General features: G+C 45.1%; 1 protein-coding gene across 3 annotated transcripts in view; it reads left to right on the top strand.

Moving 5' to 3' along the window:
• The window catches only part of PAPOLG (poly(A) polymerase gamma), a 1,009,150-nt gene that overhangs the window by 175,403 nt on the left and 812,482 nt on the right, over window positions 1-21,265 (top strand). For all 3 annotated transcript variants that reach the window (XM_069608036.1, XM_069608034.1, XM_069608035.1), the window contains exons 3-5: window positions 849-915; window positions 1,993-2,074; window positions 14,877-14,990. In XM_069608036.1, coding sequence (XP_069464137.1) covers window positions 849-915; window positions 1,993-2,074; window positions 14,877-14,990 — 263 coding nt within the window. The remainder of the gene's footprint in view (window positions 1-848; window positions 916-1,992; window positions 2,075-14,876; window positions 14,991-21,265) is intronic.

The following is a 21,265-nucleotide window of genomic DNA, read 5'->3' as shown; positions in this document are numbered from 1 at the left end:
ACGAGGTCAGTATTACTTGCCGCAAACATGGAGTCATTTCTGGGCAAAGTGATATTTTTATGTCATTTTTCGGACATCTACCAGGCACAAGAGGCCGCTTCTTCAAGGAACACAGAGGACACATCTTGCCGGTCTGAAAACTGGAAGCAAAGACTTATTTGCAGTTTAACTAAAACGAGACCCCTAAGCCTTTTGGTTAAAACGGGTACTCTGTTTGCATTGCCCTTCTCCCTGACTAGTTGGTTTCATGATTGGCTGCAGTATGTTGGTTTTCGTACTATTCAAGGTCTCTTATGGAAAGAGAAGCTGTAGCCCAAAGGGGCAGCGAAATATATAATGGAGTACAATGGGAGCACATTGTACCAACCTGCCCCTAATTTGATTTTGACAGCTAATGTAAATGCTATGAAAATCCACAGCCAGCTTCCCATTTATTGACGATGCCCACGCTTACAGGTTGGATATTCCAGGTAGACGTAACCGGCATGCACCAGAGCACTTTGGGATCAAACTTAAACAGGTAGGTAGCTTGTTTGAATGTCAACTGGAGTTTGTTTTACATTTTATTTTGGTTGTTTAGATTCCCAAGCTTTGAACTGTAATCACTAGGGTTTTAGTGCCACAATGTGGCCTTGTGTTCTCAAGTGACTTCCAAGATATTCAGTTGCTGAGCACATTATTTTGTGCAATTTGTGCTAGTTCTCGAATTGTATCCTCAGGCCCTCTAGCAACGCTTCTTTGAAATTTGGTTTTAGGTCCCGCTTTAATATGATCGTCCTACTATACTAGTTACCATGTGCAACTTTTCAGTTCCGTTGACGGTAATGTTTATTTTATTTGCTTTACAGACTGGTCGTTTTAGGTAAACTGGACAAACTGGTCAAAGAATGGATTGGGGAAGTCAGTGAAACAAAGGTGAGGTTAATTTCAGTGTTAAAAGTTGATCTGGTAGAGCTTTAGACAGCACTGTACAAGAATTAGTTTGAGCTGTAGTTCTAAAGACAACATTGACTCTTTGCAGAAAATCTCCAATCGTGGCACTGTTTTTATTGGTGCCTTCAGTTTTTAGTGCATAGTTGTGGGCCTGTGCAAATTCACTGGAAGTGCCAAGCAACCGCCCATTAGCTTCTGCCTGGTCACTGATTTGAGAAACCTTTTGAATACTTGTCTGTCTAGGGAGACTTGCTGTATACATCAAACATTTATTTAAGACTTTGTGAATTACTTTTGGCAAATTGTACTCATCTTCCTGGCAATGTTTTGGCTGTGCCTGCAGTTTTTTGTAATGGTCCTGACTTGCAGTGGTTGCGAGACATTCTTGGAGGGAAACCAGGGTTCTCGTCCTGAATTCACATTTGACCTTCCATTTGAAAATTAGTCATTCTTGTACCCTTCAGGTCAAGACTTAGTCCTAATCACTTGTGTTCCTGTGTAATGGTTAAGACTAGCTGTAATTTGGACCCTGCCCATGCATGTACTTTGCCTTTGAATTGGCAGCTGTGGCCACCTTGATTGCCAGCTATTTTGAATATCTTTGCCCAAGTCCTTGGTGATGTTCCAAGCAACTTGCACAAGTACCATGAGCCACGTTTCACGAATCAAGATAAAATAATGCTGTACCTACTATAAACCAGCTGCAGGTTGGCCTTTACTTGTCTGGCTTCTGTGAATCCATGTGCAGGATGAAGCATCTCAACCACTCCTATGCCTCCCCATATGAAACTACCATTAAGCCATAACATTGAAGTGACCTGGTAACACTTCCTAGTTTAGTACCAGGGGTTCGTTCTAATGCGAATTGGCACTTTTGTAAGTGCAGAGAATTCCCTGTGATTTCTTGTTACACATGGTTTAATGTCCACCAGAGGTTGCCTAGAAGAAAACAAAATGCACTGAAGCAAACACCGGGAATATGTTTAATTGTGTGAAATCCTGTACGATTCAGATGTACTGTTTCAGCATTTATTCGGCATACTATTTACTGTCTTCCAGAACCTCCCGCCTTCAGTCGTAGCCAGTGTTGGTGGAAAGATTTTTACCTTTGGGTCCTACAGGCTTGGAGTGCACACAAGAGGTATGTCTGCTAATTAAGCCACATTTAGGGTTGAACGCTTGCATGATGGCTGAACCTGTTGTCTGAACCTGTTAAGCCCCTCCCTTATAATCTTGGGTTCTCACCAGTAACCTTCATTTTCAAACCACGCAATCTGTCTAAATAGGGGAAGTTGGTGATATCTCTCCCGATGACATCCGCTTAGGTCATCATAACATTAGTATGGCACATAAGAAACTTGACATGTAACTTTTTTCCTGACCCAGAAATGAATTTGAATATAGCACCCTTGATCAGACAGACTCCTGTAAACCTCCAGAGAAAATGGACCAGAATTCAAAGTTGGCAATTGTAGCAGCTAGTGCAACTCTGATCGTGTTGCAAGGTCTGTTCTTGCGTATTGTGAGTGTCGGGTTGTGGATACTTAAATAGTATATATGACTTTTGTGCTCCTTGTTGGATCTGTGCTACCAGATCTGATGATAGGAAGAATGGAGGTTCCCTTGAGATACAATGGGGGGCGGGGGGGGGGGGGGGGGTAAACAAGGGCACACTCTTGACAATACAATTGTTGGATATCAATTTGTAAAGTTCGGTTTAGTTTTTATCAGACAATTTTTTTAAAATAAATTTTCAACAATGAATGTTTGCACCGACATACAAAGGTGTCTTTTTTTATTTCAATGTTGTCTCAAGACATAATGTAACAAATTATGTTAAATCAATGCAAGTTTCTCAAAGTGTACATCACATTAGGACAATCTAGTTCACATTAGATTCTCATGTACTTCATAATACAATATTTGTATGTGTGGATTATCGAGACATCTTGATGAGTTATAGTTGCTTAGATTATACCGAGTACACTCTGTTGCATCTCCTATCCTTTTGGCTACACGTTTTGGGCCTTCTTCGCCCTTCAGGTAAAGATATTGGGATTTTATACTATTTTCTAGAAATAAACAAATAATTCAGATTAGGAAGGTATAGGAGAATCATATCTGATGGAGAATGAGATCAAAGCTACAGAATTTACTGACAAATTCCTAAAGAGGATATGACTAGGAAGTGTTAAAACATGCTACCAGAGTAAGGAACACACCGAGACTAGAGGGCTTTGAAACTAAGTACTAAAAACACTAAAAGTGACTTAGTAAACGTCTCTACCTACTCTCAACAAAGCAGTAGGATAAAGAAAATAGTTTTTTTTAATTTGTATAGTGCACAAAGTCCTCGGGCATCTTGGTGCTGAATATAGTGAAGAAAAATTGGAAAATGCTGTCCCTAGATCCACCACTAGCAAGCTTGTTCCCGACTCCACTGTTTACTTACAATAAAAGTAGATCACTACATGATCACATCATCAAATTAGATTTCAGCCACAAAAATCAAACAAAAAAACCTTCAGTGGAACTATCCCTTGCAACAACTAACTTTTGCCACCATGTAATCCAAGGCAACTGCATAAATCATTCATATAAAGGACACAGAATTCCACCACGAGTATATATATCTAATACATAAAATCATTTACAGCTACCAAGGATGAAATACAAGCTGCAAACAAATCGGCCCAGCATAAGTAGTTCATATAGTGTTAAGCAGTAAACCTGTTTGAGTGAATTTTAACTCTACAAACGATGCTCATAAACATTAGACTGTGTGGGTATCACAGTGGGACACAGCGCTCCACTAGCGCTTTTTCCCGCTGGAGACTGATGAGATGAGCCTATATACTCGGCTCTCAACTTATTCAAAGGTTAGTGCCCTTGAGTATAAAGAACTGATGAAATTGTTACTAATTTTAAATGGGATAATGCAATAGGTTACTGGTAAACATTACTAAATGGAATTTGTTTTTTTCTAGAAAGAGTATAAAATCCCGATATCTTTACCTGAAGAAGGGTTAAGAAGGCACGAAACGCGTAGTCAAAGGATAGAAGATGCGAAAGAGTACTCGGTATAATCGAAGCATCTATAACTTATCAAGATGTCTGGATAAACCACATATACAAATCTTGTATTATGAAATACATGAGAATCTAATGTGAACTATATTGTCCAAATGTGATGTACGCTTTGAGAAACTTGCATTGATTGAACATAATTTGTCACATTAATGATGTCTTGAGACGGGGGGGCGCTGTTGCGCTTGTAGAAGATGGCCGCGGAGAGAGGGCTCCAGACTGGGAGGCACTATTTTAATCTGCGGTGGTGCTTCACTAACCATCCAGCCTACAAAGAGCCTGTTGCTGAAGAACCGGGCTCGGTTCCGTACGAACTTGGAGCCATGATTTGCCTCCTCTCCAGTGATTATTGCTGCCTCGAATCGGACCGGAGGACAACACTAGCCCGATCCGTCTCCTGCTTCTGAGGGGGGCCGCTTCTGTGAGCTCGGGGCCTGCCGTGGGGGAGGGTTGCTGGGCGTGCTCAGTCTGGAGACGCCGCGCCCTGTGGGGGGAGGAGAGACTTTTCTGTGGCACTCTGGCGCAGTTTGACTTAAACTAGGGACATTGACCACCCCCATGGAGAGGGGCGGATTCAGCGCCCACGATTTCCTTAGATGCTGGCTAGTGGCGCAATCCCAATTTGCCTCACACTAGTTCAACACATCGGACCCTACGCCTCACGTCATACTCGAGGGACTGGCAGTCAGCAACCAAGACATTCGCTGCCTAATTCTCACACCTGTGCCAGTCGCCCTAGATACAGCTGATCCAGTTGCTAGTACTTCCCTCGCCCTTTCAAAAATCTGGAAACTGCTAGAAGTACCCCATCCCTTCCACGGGGACCTACTGTTATGGAACTTCCTCCCGGAGGTCCCATGTTTACCACAACCTGTTGTATGTCGGATGTCCGAAGCAGGCTACGAAACTCTCCGAAACCTTTGTACAGGGAAACTTTGCTGAATGGCCAGATCTCCCGCTCTCCCAGAGACTGAAACCATCCGCGTGGCTCCAGTACTCATCTCTTCGTAAAACGAAATATCCTAATTTCCCCACAATACCACCAGACAACCCTGTAATTGCAGAGTTGTGCACCTTTGACTCCTCGAGGGGGGAAAGGTGTCTAGACTGTATTCCCAGTTACGAACCAGAGCTGCCCCCTCATTTACGACATTGAAACACACATGGGAAGAAGACTCAGGGGTGGAAATGACCGATGAGCGCTGGTCCCTAATGTGTGCACATACCCATAATTTATCCTTTAATTCCTGTTTCAAATGAATACAGTTCTAAGTACTGCACAGATATCACCACACTCAGAGCAGACTGCACCACATGTTCAAGGAGCTCTCCCCGAGATGCCCCCGTTGTGGCTCCGACAAAGCTACATATATCCATATGATTTGGTCCTGTCCTCCCCTGACAGTTTTAGGCTGAAGTATGCTTCACCATGTCCACTATTTTTTATTTTTTATTTACTTGTATATAATCGAGTAAGGACCCGACGTCCGTGTTAGATTTTGTCTATTCCATTGCCAGGTTCAGAAGTTTTGCAGCTGCCGTGTGCCATCGAGTCTTTTTGCCTGTAATAAGGCGATTCCACCAGATGGCTTCATTGCCAGCGAATGAGGTAACCGTCAGAGAACTGAAATGGGCAATCCTGGCTTGGTGCAGGGCAGAGCATCAGTATTGTTACAGATTCAATCTCTTCTGGATTTTGACAGTCTGCAAGTTTTTTTCCTTTGAACCAGCTCTGATTGCTAAAATTTCTTGCATCGGTAGGACGTTAAGACAGGCTTTCAAAAAAGTTCTCACCCCAGTAAATCACTGATATCTTTTACAGTATACCATTGGTTCTTTCAGTTTGTTAATGTTCGTAGGAAGATGGACTAATAGTTTGTTAGATGTTGCTTTTTCAATAGTAGTAATCCAGTCCCAACATTCCAGTTTTGTTTTTATCCTGGTCGGATTATTCTTCAGTGCAGGCGATTGTCTGCAATTTTAGTTTTTGGTCCATGGTCGATTCAGAGTGGTTGTTGGCTTTTTCAATCTCTTCTGCTATCATATGATAGATTTCCAGACTCTCAGGATGGATGACTTTCCTATATAGCTGTAGAGTACTGTGGTCCACCACTGCTTTCAGGGATACGAGGCCAAGTTCTCGTCTTATCGGGGCTTCTGCTGTGGAGTTGGGTATGGCCAGCACCGCTCTCCAGATGAAACCGAGTTTTTGCCAGTTGCGGAGGGATTGAAGGTGTGGCATCCATGCCATAAGTCAGCGAGGGAATGATCTTGGCCTTGTAGAAACTGATCGCCGGTTGAAGTGAAAATTTGCCATATTTTCGGTCGACTGCTCTCAGTTGTGCGGCTAGGTTCTTTGCCTTAGACCACAGACTAGCTTGCATGTTGCGGGATTTCTTGGTGCTATCAAGTTGCACTCCAAGATATTTAAATGAGTTAACCACTTCGATTTTTGTCTCGTTGTGGTGCCTTTGAAAGCAGTCTTTCTTTTTGCTTCCTGGTTTTTGCAAGATCATTATTTTTGTTTTTGATTTATTGATCTCAAGGTTTTCGTTAATGTAGGTTGAGAGGTTGTCGAGTTGACGTTGCAGACAGACCTGAGTGAGATCAAGTAGTATCAGGTCGTCCACATATAGAAGTCTCGGGACCCTTGTAGTGCCTATTTTTGGTGGAAATGACCTGATCTTGCTTTGGCTGTCTTTGAAATCTCTGAGGATATAAACAGGGCAAAACCTTGCTTCACGCCACGAAAGGTCGATATAGAGTTTGAAATTAGGCCTTGATTGATTAGACTGACTTTTATGCTGGTGTGAAGACTGATTATGGGTTCCAAAATGCTTTCCGGACAATGCAATGTCATAAGTTTAGACCACGATTTCGGTCTATCCACTCTGTTGAAAGCTTGGGACAAGTCGACAAATGCTAGAAAATTCCAAGGTGCTCCAGTCAGGACTCTCTTTAAATAGATTCAAGCACATTAGGTTGGCACTGGTGCTCGCGTTTTTCTGGAATCCTGTTTGCAAGGGATCGGAGCACAAGGAGGTGAAAGCCCATTTCCAGAAATGTGACAGGAGGATTGAGGCAAAAACCTTTCCGATGACGTCAAGTAGGGCTATTGGCCGATAGTTCAAGGGATCTTCTCTGGCTCCTCACCGCTTTTGTCCGTGAGTCCGGTATTGTTCTTTCTCTACAGACTTTGAAAATTGAACTGATGAGATTAGACCACTCGTCCGGGTGTTTTAAATCACAATTCGTGAGCCTGTCGGGCCCGGGTGCTCTTGACAACTTCAATTTCATGATTATGGATTTAATATCAATGTCAGTCTGGTCCACCCAGACCGGGTCCTTTGGTCGCATGATTTTGTCGTTTCCTTCTGCTGATGCAAACAAATTCAGGAAATGTGTGGTCCGTTTTTCTTCCGAGACTGGATTAATCATGTGCGAATTTGGGAGCTTATTCGGTTTGTTGATGAGCGACCAGAAGTCACAGGATTTTTTGTTGGAGAGAACCTTCAGCATCTCTTCGGCATACGATTGGTATAGGAGACATCTTGAGTTTCTCAGCCATTGCTTGTAGTTTCTTGTTTCTACTTTAAGGGTTTCCCAATGTATTGGTAGATTCAAGGTTACTGCCTCTTTTTAGTTTTCTTAAAAGTTTGCGTTTGGCAACCAGGGTCGCATTATACTCGTGGGTGTGCTGGTTACTTTGGTTGTTGAAGTTCTTCCTGGGTTTTTCGAATGCAAGAAGTGGAATACAGCTCGATCTGGCCAAACCGTTTTGCAATGCGGGGTCAGATATTATGCTAGTAAATTGATCTGTAAGCTTGCAGACATCTGCAGCAATCATGCGGAGACGAGTTTGTCTCAATTAGTGGTTCGTAGAATTGCAAATTGCTCCCTTTGTTTCTGCATGTAAGATTAAGTAAATTATCGTCACTATGCTTCGTTTTAATAACGTTGAATGAGACTATATTGAAATACACAGGTTCTGAGACAAAGATGTAGTCAAGAGTGGTTGATGACATGCCACGTTCCCAGGTTGGTATCGAGGCATCTAAATCTGTTGTAGTGGCGGAATTGAAAAGATTTCGAGATTTCATAATTGCGCTCCACGCAAGTCCCCTATTTAAGGCAGAAGAGTTAATAGGTTATTTTCTTTCAGGCGAACTGGATATTATGCAATTCGCATTGAGGTCCCCGCAGATCAAAATGTTAGAAGATTTGTATTTGATTGCGATTTCATCGATTATGCTGGTCACTTTCTCGCACATGTTCACTGTTGAAGTCTTTTGGGGGTTCCAGTAAACGTTTATAATCGCTACCGAGTCCTGTGTTCTGAGCTTGGTCGTTGGAGTTTCAGGGTTCCATGTGGTCAAAACGGCCAGAATTTCGTAGCTGCGAGTTATGACCTTTGTGATGGATATGCGAGATACTATGCGGGTGGCTGTTAATAAACCCGACGAAGGTTGACCCAAAGGCCCTTTGAAGGCCGGAGATATTTCAATGCAATAACCATCAAGGGCCGGTTTTTCACGCAACCACGTTTCCGAAGGCATATAATGTCATAGGAGCTCAGGTTGTGACTATCGGTCTTGGTAAGATGAACATGACCTCTAGTTTTCCATGAAGCTATGCTTAAAGTTTCTTTCGGGGATATTTGCTGAAATGATTGGGATGTGAGTGACGTCGATTTTACATCCCAAGATGGTTGCTATCTCTTCACCCCCGAGGTTAGGACACTACGAAACCAATTCCATTTGTCATAGTTGGTTTTTCAGGATCAATCGGGGTCTGCTTTGTGGTTTTTCTTGAGGTCCTGTCATTAAGCGGCGATGCTCCCGGTCTTGATTACAGATACAGGGAGTTGTAGGATGTCCTTGGTACCGTTCAGAATCATATTTTCGTCTGAGGTCTTCTCTACGCTCTGCTCTCTCGTCTCTCCTTGTAATTTGTCTGAGGCGGAGAGGAGTCTGTTGATCCATTGAACTTCGAGCTCTTGTTAGATGTTGATGCTGGACTTCTTCCCCTTCTCGCTGTTCTATAAAGGTCATCTGTTCGTGATTTGAATCTGTAGTTTTTTTTTAGGGAATTTTCTGTAATTGTCTCTTGGCGATTCTTTGGAGTTCGTAGAGGGAATCTCGTAGAGGTTGAAGCCCAAAAGGGCTAATTCCGCATAGGTCTTGTGGTAGTTCTTCCAGTGTACGTTTTTTGATGTGCAAGTAAGCCTTCGCTTGATTCTTTCTGTGATATGGTTCGATCAGGGTGAAATTCTCCGATTTTAAGTTCTGTAGAGTTTTCACCTTTTTGAGTGTTCTGAGAACCGTGTTTCGGTTTAGAATCATAAAATGGTCGTTGGAGGTTTTTTGTTCAATTTTAAAGAGGCCGGTCGAAAGAGACAGACCACTTGATTTTACTTGGTCTTCCAGTGAGCGTCTCGATGGGCTGTCTACACGATTACTTTGGATGGATGGAGCTGGTAATACTTTTTGTTGATTCTGGGTCGTCATGACTGATGGCAGTTTGGCTTTGTGTTCAATTTGAATCGATGTAGCAGAAGGAGTAATTTCCTCAAATGAAACGCCGGTTTGGACAGGCAATTCATTTGGAATTACTGGATTCGATGTTCGTCCTTCCATTGGGTCCAGATGCTGGGTTAGGTCCATCAGCGAGCTTTGAGCTATAAATTCTTCGGTGGACTTGGGAGGTGGAGATGCAGATAACTGAGTTGTTAGGACTTTGTTTTTGCTGGGGTGAAGTCGATTTTTCTTTAGATTACTTTTGTTTGGTTCTCGCTGCCATCAGGGGATCAAGAGCCGACACTGTTTGTACGCCATTGAGGGCCCATTCGTTGACAGTTGTGATTTTCAGCAGTGGTTTACTTTTACTGCTCGGTGTTGTCTTTTGTTGATTTTCCGCTGTTCTCTGGTGTTTAGCCACTACTAAGTTGGATTGTGTGAGCTTTCCCGTTTGTCTTTTAGAAACCGGTGCCAGATCAGATGGATTTGCCAGAACTTCGGTCTGGGGCTCTTTTTTCCAAAGTAACTGGTGAAGCTGGTTTGAGACGGTATAATAGATCTTCTAGCCGGCTCAGTTTAGAATCTCACATCTCACTCTGCTGTTTGCTTCTTTGGTCCAGTGCTGTAATGAAACCTTCAACAAATATCAGTTTGCTATGCATCATTGCAGTTAGGACAGTGCTGTCTTTCAGCGAGTCATTGATGGCTTCATACAGCTTTCCCAAATGGTGCTAAAGCTATTGTAATTGCTGACATGATTATTGGTAGATCTGTTTTTTTCCAAGGCGAATCCTTGTTGCCTGAAGAAGTGATTTTACTGAGTCTTCGGTTTTTTGGCAGGGATCTGGGACGTGGCGTGTTGGGACGGTGAGTATGGTTGTAAATGATCATCTGGTTGAATCGGACCCTCATCCGGGATCAGGCGATCGGGAGAAGGCCATGTTGCGGATGGCATAGACGGTGTGCAGGCTTTTGGTTCAGGGCCATGTATAGGCGTGGAAGAAATGTGTTTACCGTGTGTTGGCCCAGAGTCTTTGGAGCGCATCGACTTACGTCAGGGGTACTTTCCTCCAAAACTGGGGAGTTAAGAGTACCAATTGGATTTGTGTCGTCCGGGTTAAGAGTCACTGCCTGCGATTGAGTCTTAACTTCTTTAGTCGAGGGCACCTCGTTGTTTAGATTTGCCGAAGCCCTTTTAGGTGCCACGTCTGGTCTGAGTGCCCTGAAAGCCTCTTTTGATCCTATTAGTTGGTTTTGGATAGCTGATTGAATTTGGCCTGATTTGGAATCCCCGACGTTGGTTTCCTTGCTTTACTTACAGGTGGGAGGTCCTGAATGGCCTCCAAAATTTCTGAATCTGACAGTTCTTTCGTCTGATCCAGTTTTCTTTTGTACTGCTTATTTATGAAATTTTTCAGTGCACTGAGGAGTGGGGCCAGTAGAATTAACTTCCCTGCTTTCTTTGATCTATTTGCTTTGTGTGTTACATTTGTTTTAGGCTTTTTTTTGTTGTTTTGTTTGATAGCCTCTTGGAGGTCTTGGGTTTCTAGTTCAGGGACAGGTGCTACCTCCGAGTGAGGAATGGACAGTTCTGTCAGCTTTTCCGTGGACAACGGAGCTCTGGGGCTCCACGGTTGCAGAAGGGGCCCCTAAGGGTTGAACAGGGCGCTGCAGCTGCTGTTTTGGCGTTACTCTGTGCGGGAACGTAGTCCCGGTCTATTGATGGAGGGACCCAAGGGGCCGAATGAGTCACTATTTCTTGGTATTTCTTGTGAGGCGTGATATTGAGCCTCCACCACAACTGTCGTTGGATACGTGGCAAAAGTTATGTCCTTGGGGGAAGACCTTCGTGGGGCCCTCCAGGTCCGGCAGCAGCAGCGAAACGACGCTCTGTATTGGGTGTACACGGAAATCCTGCACCCTGAAGATACTTGTCAGGCACAGCGACTCAAGCGCCTGCATCGAAGAGGGGGCCCCGCTCACTGAGCGACCCCCGCCTTAACCAGTCGACTCGCTCCTGAAGGAGCAGCCCCCGAAGCCACCACCCAAAGCAGTCTGCACAGGAGCCTGGGCCTGCCGTCCAACAGCCGAAACCAAGGCACCCCTCGTCTCGTTATCGAGACGGGAAGGCAGCGCCTGCCGGGCGGGGGATGAGCTGCAGAGTGAAGTAGAGCGAGCCGCCGGCGCTGCGGGCAGAGAAACCTGACAGGACCCCGTTGGATGGAGTGTGGCGTTGGATGTCGCCGAACTGTGGGTCCATGGCACCGGAGAAACGGGTAACGCGGGAAGCGTGGGCGCAGGGGACTCTGCCGCACCGATGGTCATTGTTGTTTTCACCGGGCCAGAATTGTCTGAAACGTTAACTGAGGTATTTATAGATGTGTTGGATGTGTTAGAGAAAGTTGCAGAGTCACTGGATGACTGAATCACGGCTTTAGGGGAGTCCACAAAGTTCCGGTCCGTACTGTGCCTAGGGATGGTCGTTGGGTTCGACGAATACAGTGCTCATAGTGTTCGTGTTAATCGAGGGGCTGGCAATGATTGACTTCGGGAGTAGCCTTGGCTCCTTCGATTTTTTTTTCTTTTTTTTTTTTTTTTTTTTTTTTTAAAACACGCCGCTGATTTGATTTTCTTGACATCTAGTGTTTTCAAGGAGCTTTGTAATATTCGCAAAGAGGCCTCTGAAGTGGGGTCTGTTATGCTTGCACTTGCGAGCTGTGGAAGCAGGGTCTCGGACGTGCCAGTGGGCTCCATAGCTCCTGCAGCAGACTGCAGACGACTGCTCACCCTCCGCGGTAATGTTGCTGGTTAAAGGCACTTTCAACAGCAAACAGTGTAGAAAGACTGCAGTGTGCAGACGACTGATCACACTCTGCTCACGCTCCGCTCCATGTCCACTATTCTAGAGCATACCATCGACCCTGCCCCAACACGGTGTGTCTTCCATGACTTTCCTGAACTGGGCCGCAACTCTAAACTGGCTGGCCTCTGCATGCTACTCGCTGTGTGCTGCATTTTACTGCGCTGGCTTGGCCCCGGAGCACCAACACATGCATAATGGCTCAGAGCAGTCACATGGGCCTCGGATACAGAAGAAGCCTGGTCTAATCAACCAACCTACTCGAGGCCCAGAGACATTTGGTTAAAGTTCCGATCCTACATGGCCTCCACATATACTGACTCTGATGCTGAATCTCCCATTCCTAACCCCCCCCCCCCCACCCCCCTTAACCACTCCGTGAGCTCATAGGTCTGTCTTTCACCTGTACTGTTTGTGTCCAGGTCTATAATAAAGTATGACTACACTGTACCTGTATTGTATGCACTGTAAATGATTGTACCTTCCTCTGATGTAACTTGCTTCCTTTGGTGTTGCCAAGCTGAATAAATAAAAGTGAAAAAAGTGTCTTGAGACATTGAGTATTGGAACAAAAAAATACCTTTTGTATGTCGGTGCATACATTCATTGTTGAAAATGTATAAATGTCTGATAAATTAAATCGTACTTGACAATACAATTGTTGGATATCAATTTGTAAGTGTGCCCTTGTTTGCCCCCCGTTGTACACTGTTCTTGCGTATTGCCTGGCTTTCTATCAAAATGACTAGTTAAAAATTGCTGAATTAAACGTCCATGACATATTGAGCCTCAAGCCGGGCAAATGGTCAAAATGGCACCAACTACGCCTCCCCCTGAACTAGAGGGGGTAAACTGGTTGGTAACCAGTATTGTGCGCTCTTCCCCCGTTGCCTGCTCCCCCACTTGGACTCTTCACCATGTCACCGACTCAACACCCTCTTTCCACCTTCATTAATAAGATGCAAATCACCTGTCCATCTTGCACGCTTTTGTTCTGCACCCAAAAAAAGGCAATATCAATGATTCACATTAGTTATGATTTTAAATGCAGCCGTTTATAAAACCTGCAATAACTTATTTTGGATTCACCATAGTTTTTAAACTGTACCCAGCATTCGCTTCCATGATGGGGTCTGGGGGATTTTTAAGTATTTTTAGAATATTTACCTTTGTGCCAGAATAATTCCGCATTCCCATTCTTTTCTACTGACATTGCCATGCCATTAAAGGTGACTCTTCCTTGTGGTTTTCTTTTCTGGCCCAGCCACGTGCAGAGGTGGAACGTGATTTGCCTGGAACTTGAGCTGCCGGCTGTTCTGGCAAGCCCTGCTCTAATAACCTAGTTTTGTTTCCTTTGGTGTTAACCCTATAAAAGTACAGTTTTGACCAACCAGCATGGTGCGTAGCTTCGGGGTGCTTTTAAAATCCTGGTTGGATCACTGGAAACCAGTTGAACTCACCAGCTCGTAATGGTTTGCGTGTTAGAGAACCAGTGTTTGATTACACATTTCTATCTTAAACATTGCACTGTAGGCTACTGTCTGATGCACTTAACTGCAATGTATCTACTGAATATCAATTGCTGTGGTATGCAGAAGCGTTGCAATGTACTTTCCATTCCTAATGGACACTTGAATAAATCACCCTTGGGTTCTTTTTTCCATAATGTTGCTGTCCAAAGCTTTGCCTGCCGTTTTATCTGGTGCAGTCTTGCAAAACTAACCTGTGTGCTTTGGTAGTTGCTGTTTAGTAATATGCACACGCTCATGGCCCTTCAGTCTTGTGAAGATGCAATACACAATTTGACATGACCTGCAGATGCACTAAATTGCTCCTCAACAGTATCTAATGCCAGGTACAGGGAAATCGCTCACCATTGTGTACACGGTTAGAGAAAGGAGACTGCATTATACTATACATTCTTATAGTAGATTTTGACCATGTTCATGGGTTGATTTGCCGATCGTCCAACCAGACGTGTGCACCCGCTTCGTTAAATCTATCACATGCAGACAAATGCAAGAGTTGATGCATGGCGGTTTAAGCATTATGCACCAACGCTTAATGGTTTTGATTGCTGTTACTGACCATGGTAAATCGACATTAATTTTAAAATGTTGGAGCCCTCCTTTGCTATGTATGCAAAATCTTAACATTACTGGGTATCTCGCCTTTTCTTCCGATTTAATGTAGTAGTAAGGTTGTAGAATGTTTCCAAGTAGAACAGTTGGCATTTCAAGTGGGACAGGTCAAAAAGGTAGTTTGTCCCTGGATGTTTAGTTTCTATACTCTTAAAAAAAAAAAATAATAATAATTTTGAACCAGTTATGCTACTTGCATCCCTTCCCGACACCGGTCCATGAATTACCGTGTACACTATAAGAGTATCCTTAGTGGTAATTTGTCCTCTGAAGGGTTCATTTCTGCTGTCCAGGCATATTTGGTAAGCACTAGAAGTGACTGATGAATGTTTCTTGCAGGTGCTGACATTGATGCGCTTTGTGTGGCCCCTCGTCACGTGGAAAGATCAGACTTCTTTCAGGACTTTATGGACAGACTGAAGCATGTAGATGGAGTCAGGAACCTAAGGGCAAGTGTTTAAACGTTTTCTTAGTTCCGAAAGTTCACAACCTAATCTGGTAATACCATATTGTGACAATGTATCTTTTTAAATAAATGTGTACAAGTGTCTTGTTGCTAATAAGACTGATTGGATGGCTAAAACTGACCACCAACAAATTGTAATCACTTTTATTGCAAAGTAAATGGGCCATCTTTAACCTGTTTTAAAAAAGAAATTCCTTTAATTTGGCTTGCTGCTTAATGTACATTCCCCAATGTGCATATTAAGGGAATTGAGCAGTACTTCAAAACTTCCATCAGCCTCACAGGTGGCAGAGGCAGACCTGGAATCATGGCTGAATGAGGCCACTGGGACAAAGTCCTGGCCAACATGCACAGAAATCCTTGATGCAACGCTCTAGTGACTGACTAGACTTGGATGCTTCCAGTTGCATGTCAATTGAAGAACTGAGGACGCGCAACTCGAAAATCTGTACAAAGTTCTAGTAGTTCTAGAAACCAACCTGCAAAGGCCAGATTAGTTAATGCCCATACACCGTTTCCTCACCTGAATCAATGTCATGGTTGGAGTGGGGAGTGGCAATAGGGTTGTGGAGGGGAGAGGAGTTCACCAGGAAAGCATTTAAGACCTGGGTCTTAACCTATCCCTGCTGCCACAGCGCTATGCCTGGGGGGGAAAAGCCATACACTTCTAGCAGGCAACAAGTAAATCTGCCGAGGTCATTCTTTCTTTGAGCTGTACGTCTCGGATGCTAGTTGAGTTCTGCCTGCAACCAGATTGCGCTGGCAGAGAAGATGCTCTGCTTGAATAGTGATCCCAAAGTCCAGTTCTGGCAGTAATGAGAAGTCCTTGGCGAAGAATTTGTCCATACATGTTAACACAGCCATTTATGCAATTCCCTCAATAGAGACCAGATGACAATATAACCTAACAGATCCAAGCAGTTCATGTGCAAATACCCTTCCTCCATTGACCACATTCCTCCAGTGTTGAACTCCATATTCATATTTTTCTCCCCAGCCTGCCAACTGGCTTGCGATTCCCAAGGTTTGGTTTGGAGCCAAACATCACCTTATTCCAGGTCTAGCTTGTTCTAACCATGAGTGTAGTTTGTTTGGGAGCCTGGACTTTCCTATGGGCAAATGTTGCCCATCCAGTGCTCCAGATAGGATTTTAAAGTGAGAGTATTTTACTCACTATTTTAAACTAGGGAGTAAAATGATTTTTCAGGGATTCAAAATGCCAGTTCCATTCCCAATGGGAGTATTTTATAAGCGAGTAAAAAATGTCAACTGTAAAAGAAATGTCTTGCACATAGTTATTAATGCGCACTGAAAAATACATGTTTACCTCTTCAGATTATGGCAGTAATAGTTTGTTCCTGTGGTTCTACATGCATGTCCAAACATATCCATTTAGCCATGTGGGTTAAAGTAGGCACAGATTGTGTGGGGGGTTTGTTTGATGTTTTTGTTGGGTATTTTTATAGCCTAATTTTCTTTTTTGGGAGTACTTGAAGTGGCCTAAACACCCCTTACCTGGAGGGCTGTGCCAATATGTAGAAGCCCAATATCATTCACCCTCTGGAGCGCCCTGTAATTTTGGGGACCTCGGAACAAACAAAAGGCCCTCCATTCTTGTTATAACCTCTTCGGAGCCGGGCCCTTTGCAGGATGGATATGAGCTTTATTGATCACATTTGTCTTTGAAGGCTGGAGCTGAGACTCCGTAATCAGTGAAAGCCAGAAAGTTCATGTGGCAGCTTGTTGACGACTACTACTCCCCCCTGCCCCCCCGCCCCCCCCATAGAATAAAGACACTGAAGCAGCTCTGGCCAACTAGATGTGCAGTGAGGATGGATTTGTGCCACTCAGTGTCTCAGCTGCTTTGTGCAACCGTGACTTTGCCAAAAGCCCCAATAAAACATTTTTTCAGCCCTTGCTGATCCAACAAAACTGTTATACTTTAGTCCATCCACCCTGGCCAGAGGAAGTCTGTCATTAAAATCCACAAGAAATGGATACTTAAAAATCATAATCTCTTCAAACAAGTGTTGGATTGTTCCACAGCTCTTTGAAGGGTGTGAAGAGATATATGCTGAAGGTGGGGTAAAGTGGGGGGAAACAGTTTCCACAATTTAGACCAGCACTTTGGGGTAACATAACCTAGCAGAGCAGTCAAGCTTCATTCTTAGAAGTGAATGGCCTGGCATCGAAGTAAATTTGGGCCAACCGGTTATACACAAGTTCGACTGTAGTACATTTTCAGTAGATCTAGTATTTTATTTTTTTATACCATTATTATTGCTTGACAAGGCAACAGGGACAATTAGGACATCAATATATACAGTAGTAGGGGTTTGTACATTTGCAAGTTTCATGTGTGCGTTACATTCAGGATGTCATTGGGTACAACTTCAGTTTGGAGGGCTTAGTTTGGTCCTGTGACAATAGGTGACTCGGATGTGTTGGCGTTGATATGTTGGCCTCTTCTCTTCCCGAAATGGAGGCGATATGTCTCGGGGTCTGCAATTAGATGGTTGCATGGATATCCAGCTCTCCTCCATATCTGCAGCCCAGGTGACAGCACAAAGCCACTGCTTAATAGTAGGTGTAGCAGGCCAGACCCATAACAGTAGTATCCTTTGCATTGCTAATAGCATATAAAGACTAGCCAGCCTGAGGCTGGGCCCTTGGATTGATATAAAACTTGTCGAACAGGCAGTTCAGGGGGGACTACTCAATATTTCGCTCAAGCATTACTGATGAAGGCAGTACAAACATCGGTCCAGTATTCAGAAAGCATAGGACATGCCCAGACCGTGTGGAGGTATCCTGCCTTATCAGCGTGACATCTAGGGCAGAGAGGCAAATGATCTTGAGACGTAATGTGCAATCTGGCATGGGTTTAGTGATACCTCTGCAACACCTTAAAGTGAATCAGTTGTTACTTAGCATTCAAGGGCAGGGCATGGGCTCGACCCCAGATAGCATCCCACCTCTCCTCAGTTATATTGATACCTAGATCCTTGCTCCAGGTCTCGCAGAGATTAGTTGGGGGTTTATTACATAGTTCTTGAAGTATTCAGTGCAGTCTAGATACAATGCTGGGAAGGACCTGCCGTACCGGGCACAGTCGCCACTAGGGGGGTCATCTGGGGGCCATGTGGGGAATTCAGGCCACTGCGTCTTACCGCACACCTCAGACCAGCGAACTGCAGCCATCCAGATGGGAGCCCTCCCAGCCACACACGGAGATCCGCCCAACTAATAAGTATTCCCTGCTCGTATGTCACCCAGTGTAGAGTAGCCCCTCGCTGCCCATGTGGTCTTGCTGATTCGAAGGAATTTTGGCACAAGGTTCCATAGCAATAAGAAGGAAAGGGTGGGGGCCTATCCGTCCGTCTCCTTTATATTGTCCCAGGCCAGAGCAGTAATGTATGCTGGGCCGAATACACTGAGTCATCACGAAAGGTGGGGGGGTAAGAAGAGTGAGCGCAGCTGCCTAGCTCCAGCCGCTTGTCCCTCAATCTTCACATGTGAAAGAGGTGGGCCTACAGCTGTCCAATATGCCGCATAGTGGGCCTGTGCTGCAAGCCAATATAACTCGAAGTCGAGAGCTGCCAAACCACCCTGTCCATTTGTTGTAACCAGAGTGGAACACTTCAGCCTTACTGCCCCAGAATGCCATAAGAAGCTATTGATCTCAGACCAGAGTCTGAATAGTGTTGCGCCAGGCCACAGAGGGACGTTTAGGAAACGATAGAGTAGTTGGGGCACCAACACCATCTTGAGCAGAGACACTTTACCAAGAATAGTGATGGGTAGCTTTGCCTAAGTAAGCAGCTTGAGACTAAGTGTTTGCAGATATAGTCCCCATAGTTGCGTTCATAGTGTCCTGTCTCCTCGTGACTAGAACACCCAGGTAATTTATCTGCTCTGGTGTCCACAGGAATCCCATGAGCTCTGCTGGGGCCACAGTGGCTTTGGTTGGGGCGGGAGCTTGGATTTAGCCCAGTTTACTCAGACCTGAGAGATCATTATGGGCAACATCACGCATAATGGGCACGAGAATATGCTCAGGATTTCTTATATACAATAACGCGTGGCCCACCCATGAGTCCGGACTACTTGGAACTTGCGCCCTCTGCCCTCTTCCTTGCTGTACTTGCGCTTTATGAATAATTGAAAGGCATAGTAGGTTTGTCCTTCCTCCTTTTTCTCGTCCACTCTTATTAAATGTTGTGATTGTAATGTATTTCATACCCTTGTTCCCTTCCCTCGCCCTGTGGGCACTTTGAAGCAGTATTTGACTTGCTGTACAAGCCCCTAACAAGCAAACAAATAAAAAAAATCCCTCGGAAGAGGTTGTGGGCTGACAGCTTACTTCTGACTAAGCACTGCTTTAAGCTTTGTAGCTGATAAAGCCTTAGATCAGTCGTATTGAGTTGAAGGGTTCGGTGATTGAAAGACGTGACACTCACTCTTGTGTATATAAAGTAACCACCTGTATGAACAAGATGCTAGATATCATATGCACTTGGGTGATCCAGTCGAGACCTGAAGAGCTGCCATACTTTATACTTCTAGTATGACCACTTTGGAGGCTAGGCCATCCTATTCTTGTTTCAACATTCGCCCTGGATCCAAATTCCCTGAGCTTAATCATGGTAGTCCACCTTCTTCCCAAGTGTGGCGCCCAGAGAAGCATTGTGGATATTAGAATAGCTGTACTGGAACTTCTCCAGCATTGGATCTTTCATGGATTCACATGCTTAGAATATTCCCCGTCGTCAGGCTGGGAATCCCCGGTACATTATATAGACCCTTTCCCGTAGGAAAACTTTTTCGACGCTATACGTCCTATCCACCTCGTTTTGTATCATGCGTGCCCGCGCCGTCAGGACGCCATGATATAAATACAGGACCCGCTCCCTCAGATTTCAACCGTCTTTCAAAGTAGTGGGATCCTCGCGGTTACTGCTAATTGAAGTTAGGTTGTGTTTTCGCTTCGGCGAGGCTACGTTCTGAAGAAAATATGTCCGGAAAAGCTTTATTCCGTCCTTGTGCGACATGTGGACTCAAAAAAGTCTATGAAGGTGATGCCCACATGGATTGTATCTACTGTCTCCACCCGCACCACACGGCGGATACATGCGAGATATGCCAGGGTTTCTCCCAAAAAACCCTTAAAGACCGAAAAAGAAGGTTGGTCGACTGGCTTAACGACGGAGCGGGTGCATATCCGGCATCAGAAGTTGGCTCCACGGCCTCCAGGAGCAAGTCGGAACCTCCCTCGAAGAAAGTGAGGCCTGTCGAAAAATGCCCTGCGGACAAGCATGCGGGGAAGCATGCTGGGTCTTCCTCATCACACAAAGTCCTCCTCCTCCTCATCCTCTAAGACGGAGAGGCAAGCGGCATCAAAATCCTCCTCAGGGGACCGTCCTAGGTCTTCCGTGAGTCGAGACGCTTCAGGGAAGTCGGCAACGAAATCGGCTACGAAGTCTAAAGGCTCGGTGCCGGCGACTTGCTCGTCGACCCCGGTATCGCTGACGATGCCGATTACTATTCAGGCAGCAGCGGTGGGGATTCCTTCGTCGACGGGGACTCAATTTATGGCCTGGCAGCCAGAGGTTTGTGACCCGGCCCCCCCTGAGGTCCTGCTGCAAGACACGGCCTTGCCGGGGTCGTCGGTGGAAGGAGAAGGTGACATGGTTATGCAGCCGTCGGACTTGGGCCTACGGCCTTCCAATACGTCGACGACGAGTGGGGGTGTGGTCCCTCTATCCTCGACGTTGCTGACCCCCCAGACGGTTTTGTCTCTGGATGTGCTTAATACACTTCAGAAGCTCCTGCAGCGTCTGGATACGCAGATCCCTCAGCCTGGCACTTCATCGTCGATATTTTCTGCACCTTCCGTCGACGAACAAGCTCAAGCAGCTCGCTCGACGACCAGAAGCCCGTCGGCCTCCCAGGCGGTGAAGGATCGTCCTCGAGCGTAGGAGGAGGGTGAGCTATCGGATTCCGATTCTATACGAGGTGACTCGGGGTCGGACATTTCCCTGTCACCGTCGAGAGACCCAACATGGAATTCGGATGTAGAGGTGGAGTCTACGAGGAGCCAGGCACAACCATCTCCTCCGGATGATGTGGGAGCCTTCCATGCAATGATGGGAAAGGCGTGTTCCGAGTTTGGCCTAATTCCTGAGGAGCAAAAGAAAGACTGTTTTCTTTTTGATCACATGGGTCAAAGGAGAAAATCGGTATTTGCCATCCCAATCCTGGA

Source organism: Ambystoma mexicanum, chromosome 4q (genome assembly GCF_040938575.1).
Source record: "Ambystoma mexicanum isolate Mex_15411 chromosome 4q, UKY_AmexF1_1, whole genome shotgun sequence".
Taxonomy (NCBI): Eukaryota; Metazoa; Chordata; class Amphibia; order Caudata; family Ambystomatidae; genus Ambystoma; species Ambystoma mexicanum.
The sequence above is the reverse complement of the archived record's forward strand: the minus strand, read 5'-3'. Positions and strand labels throughout refer to the sequence as shown.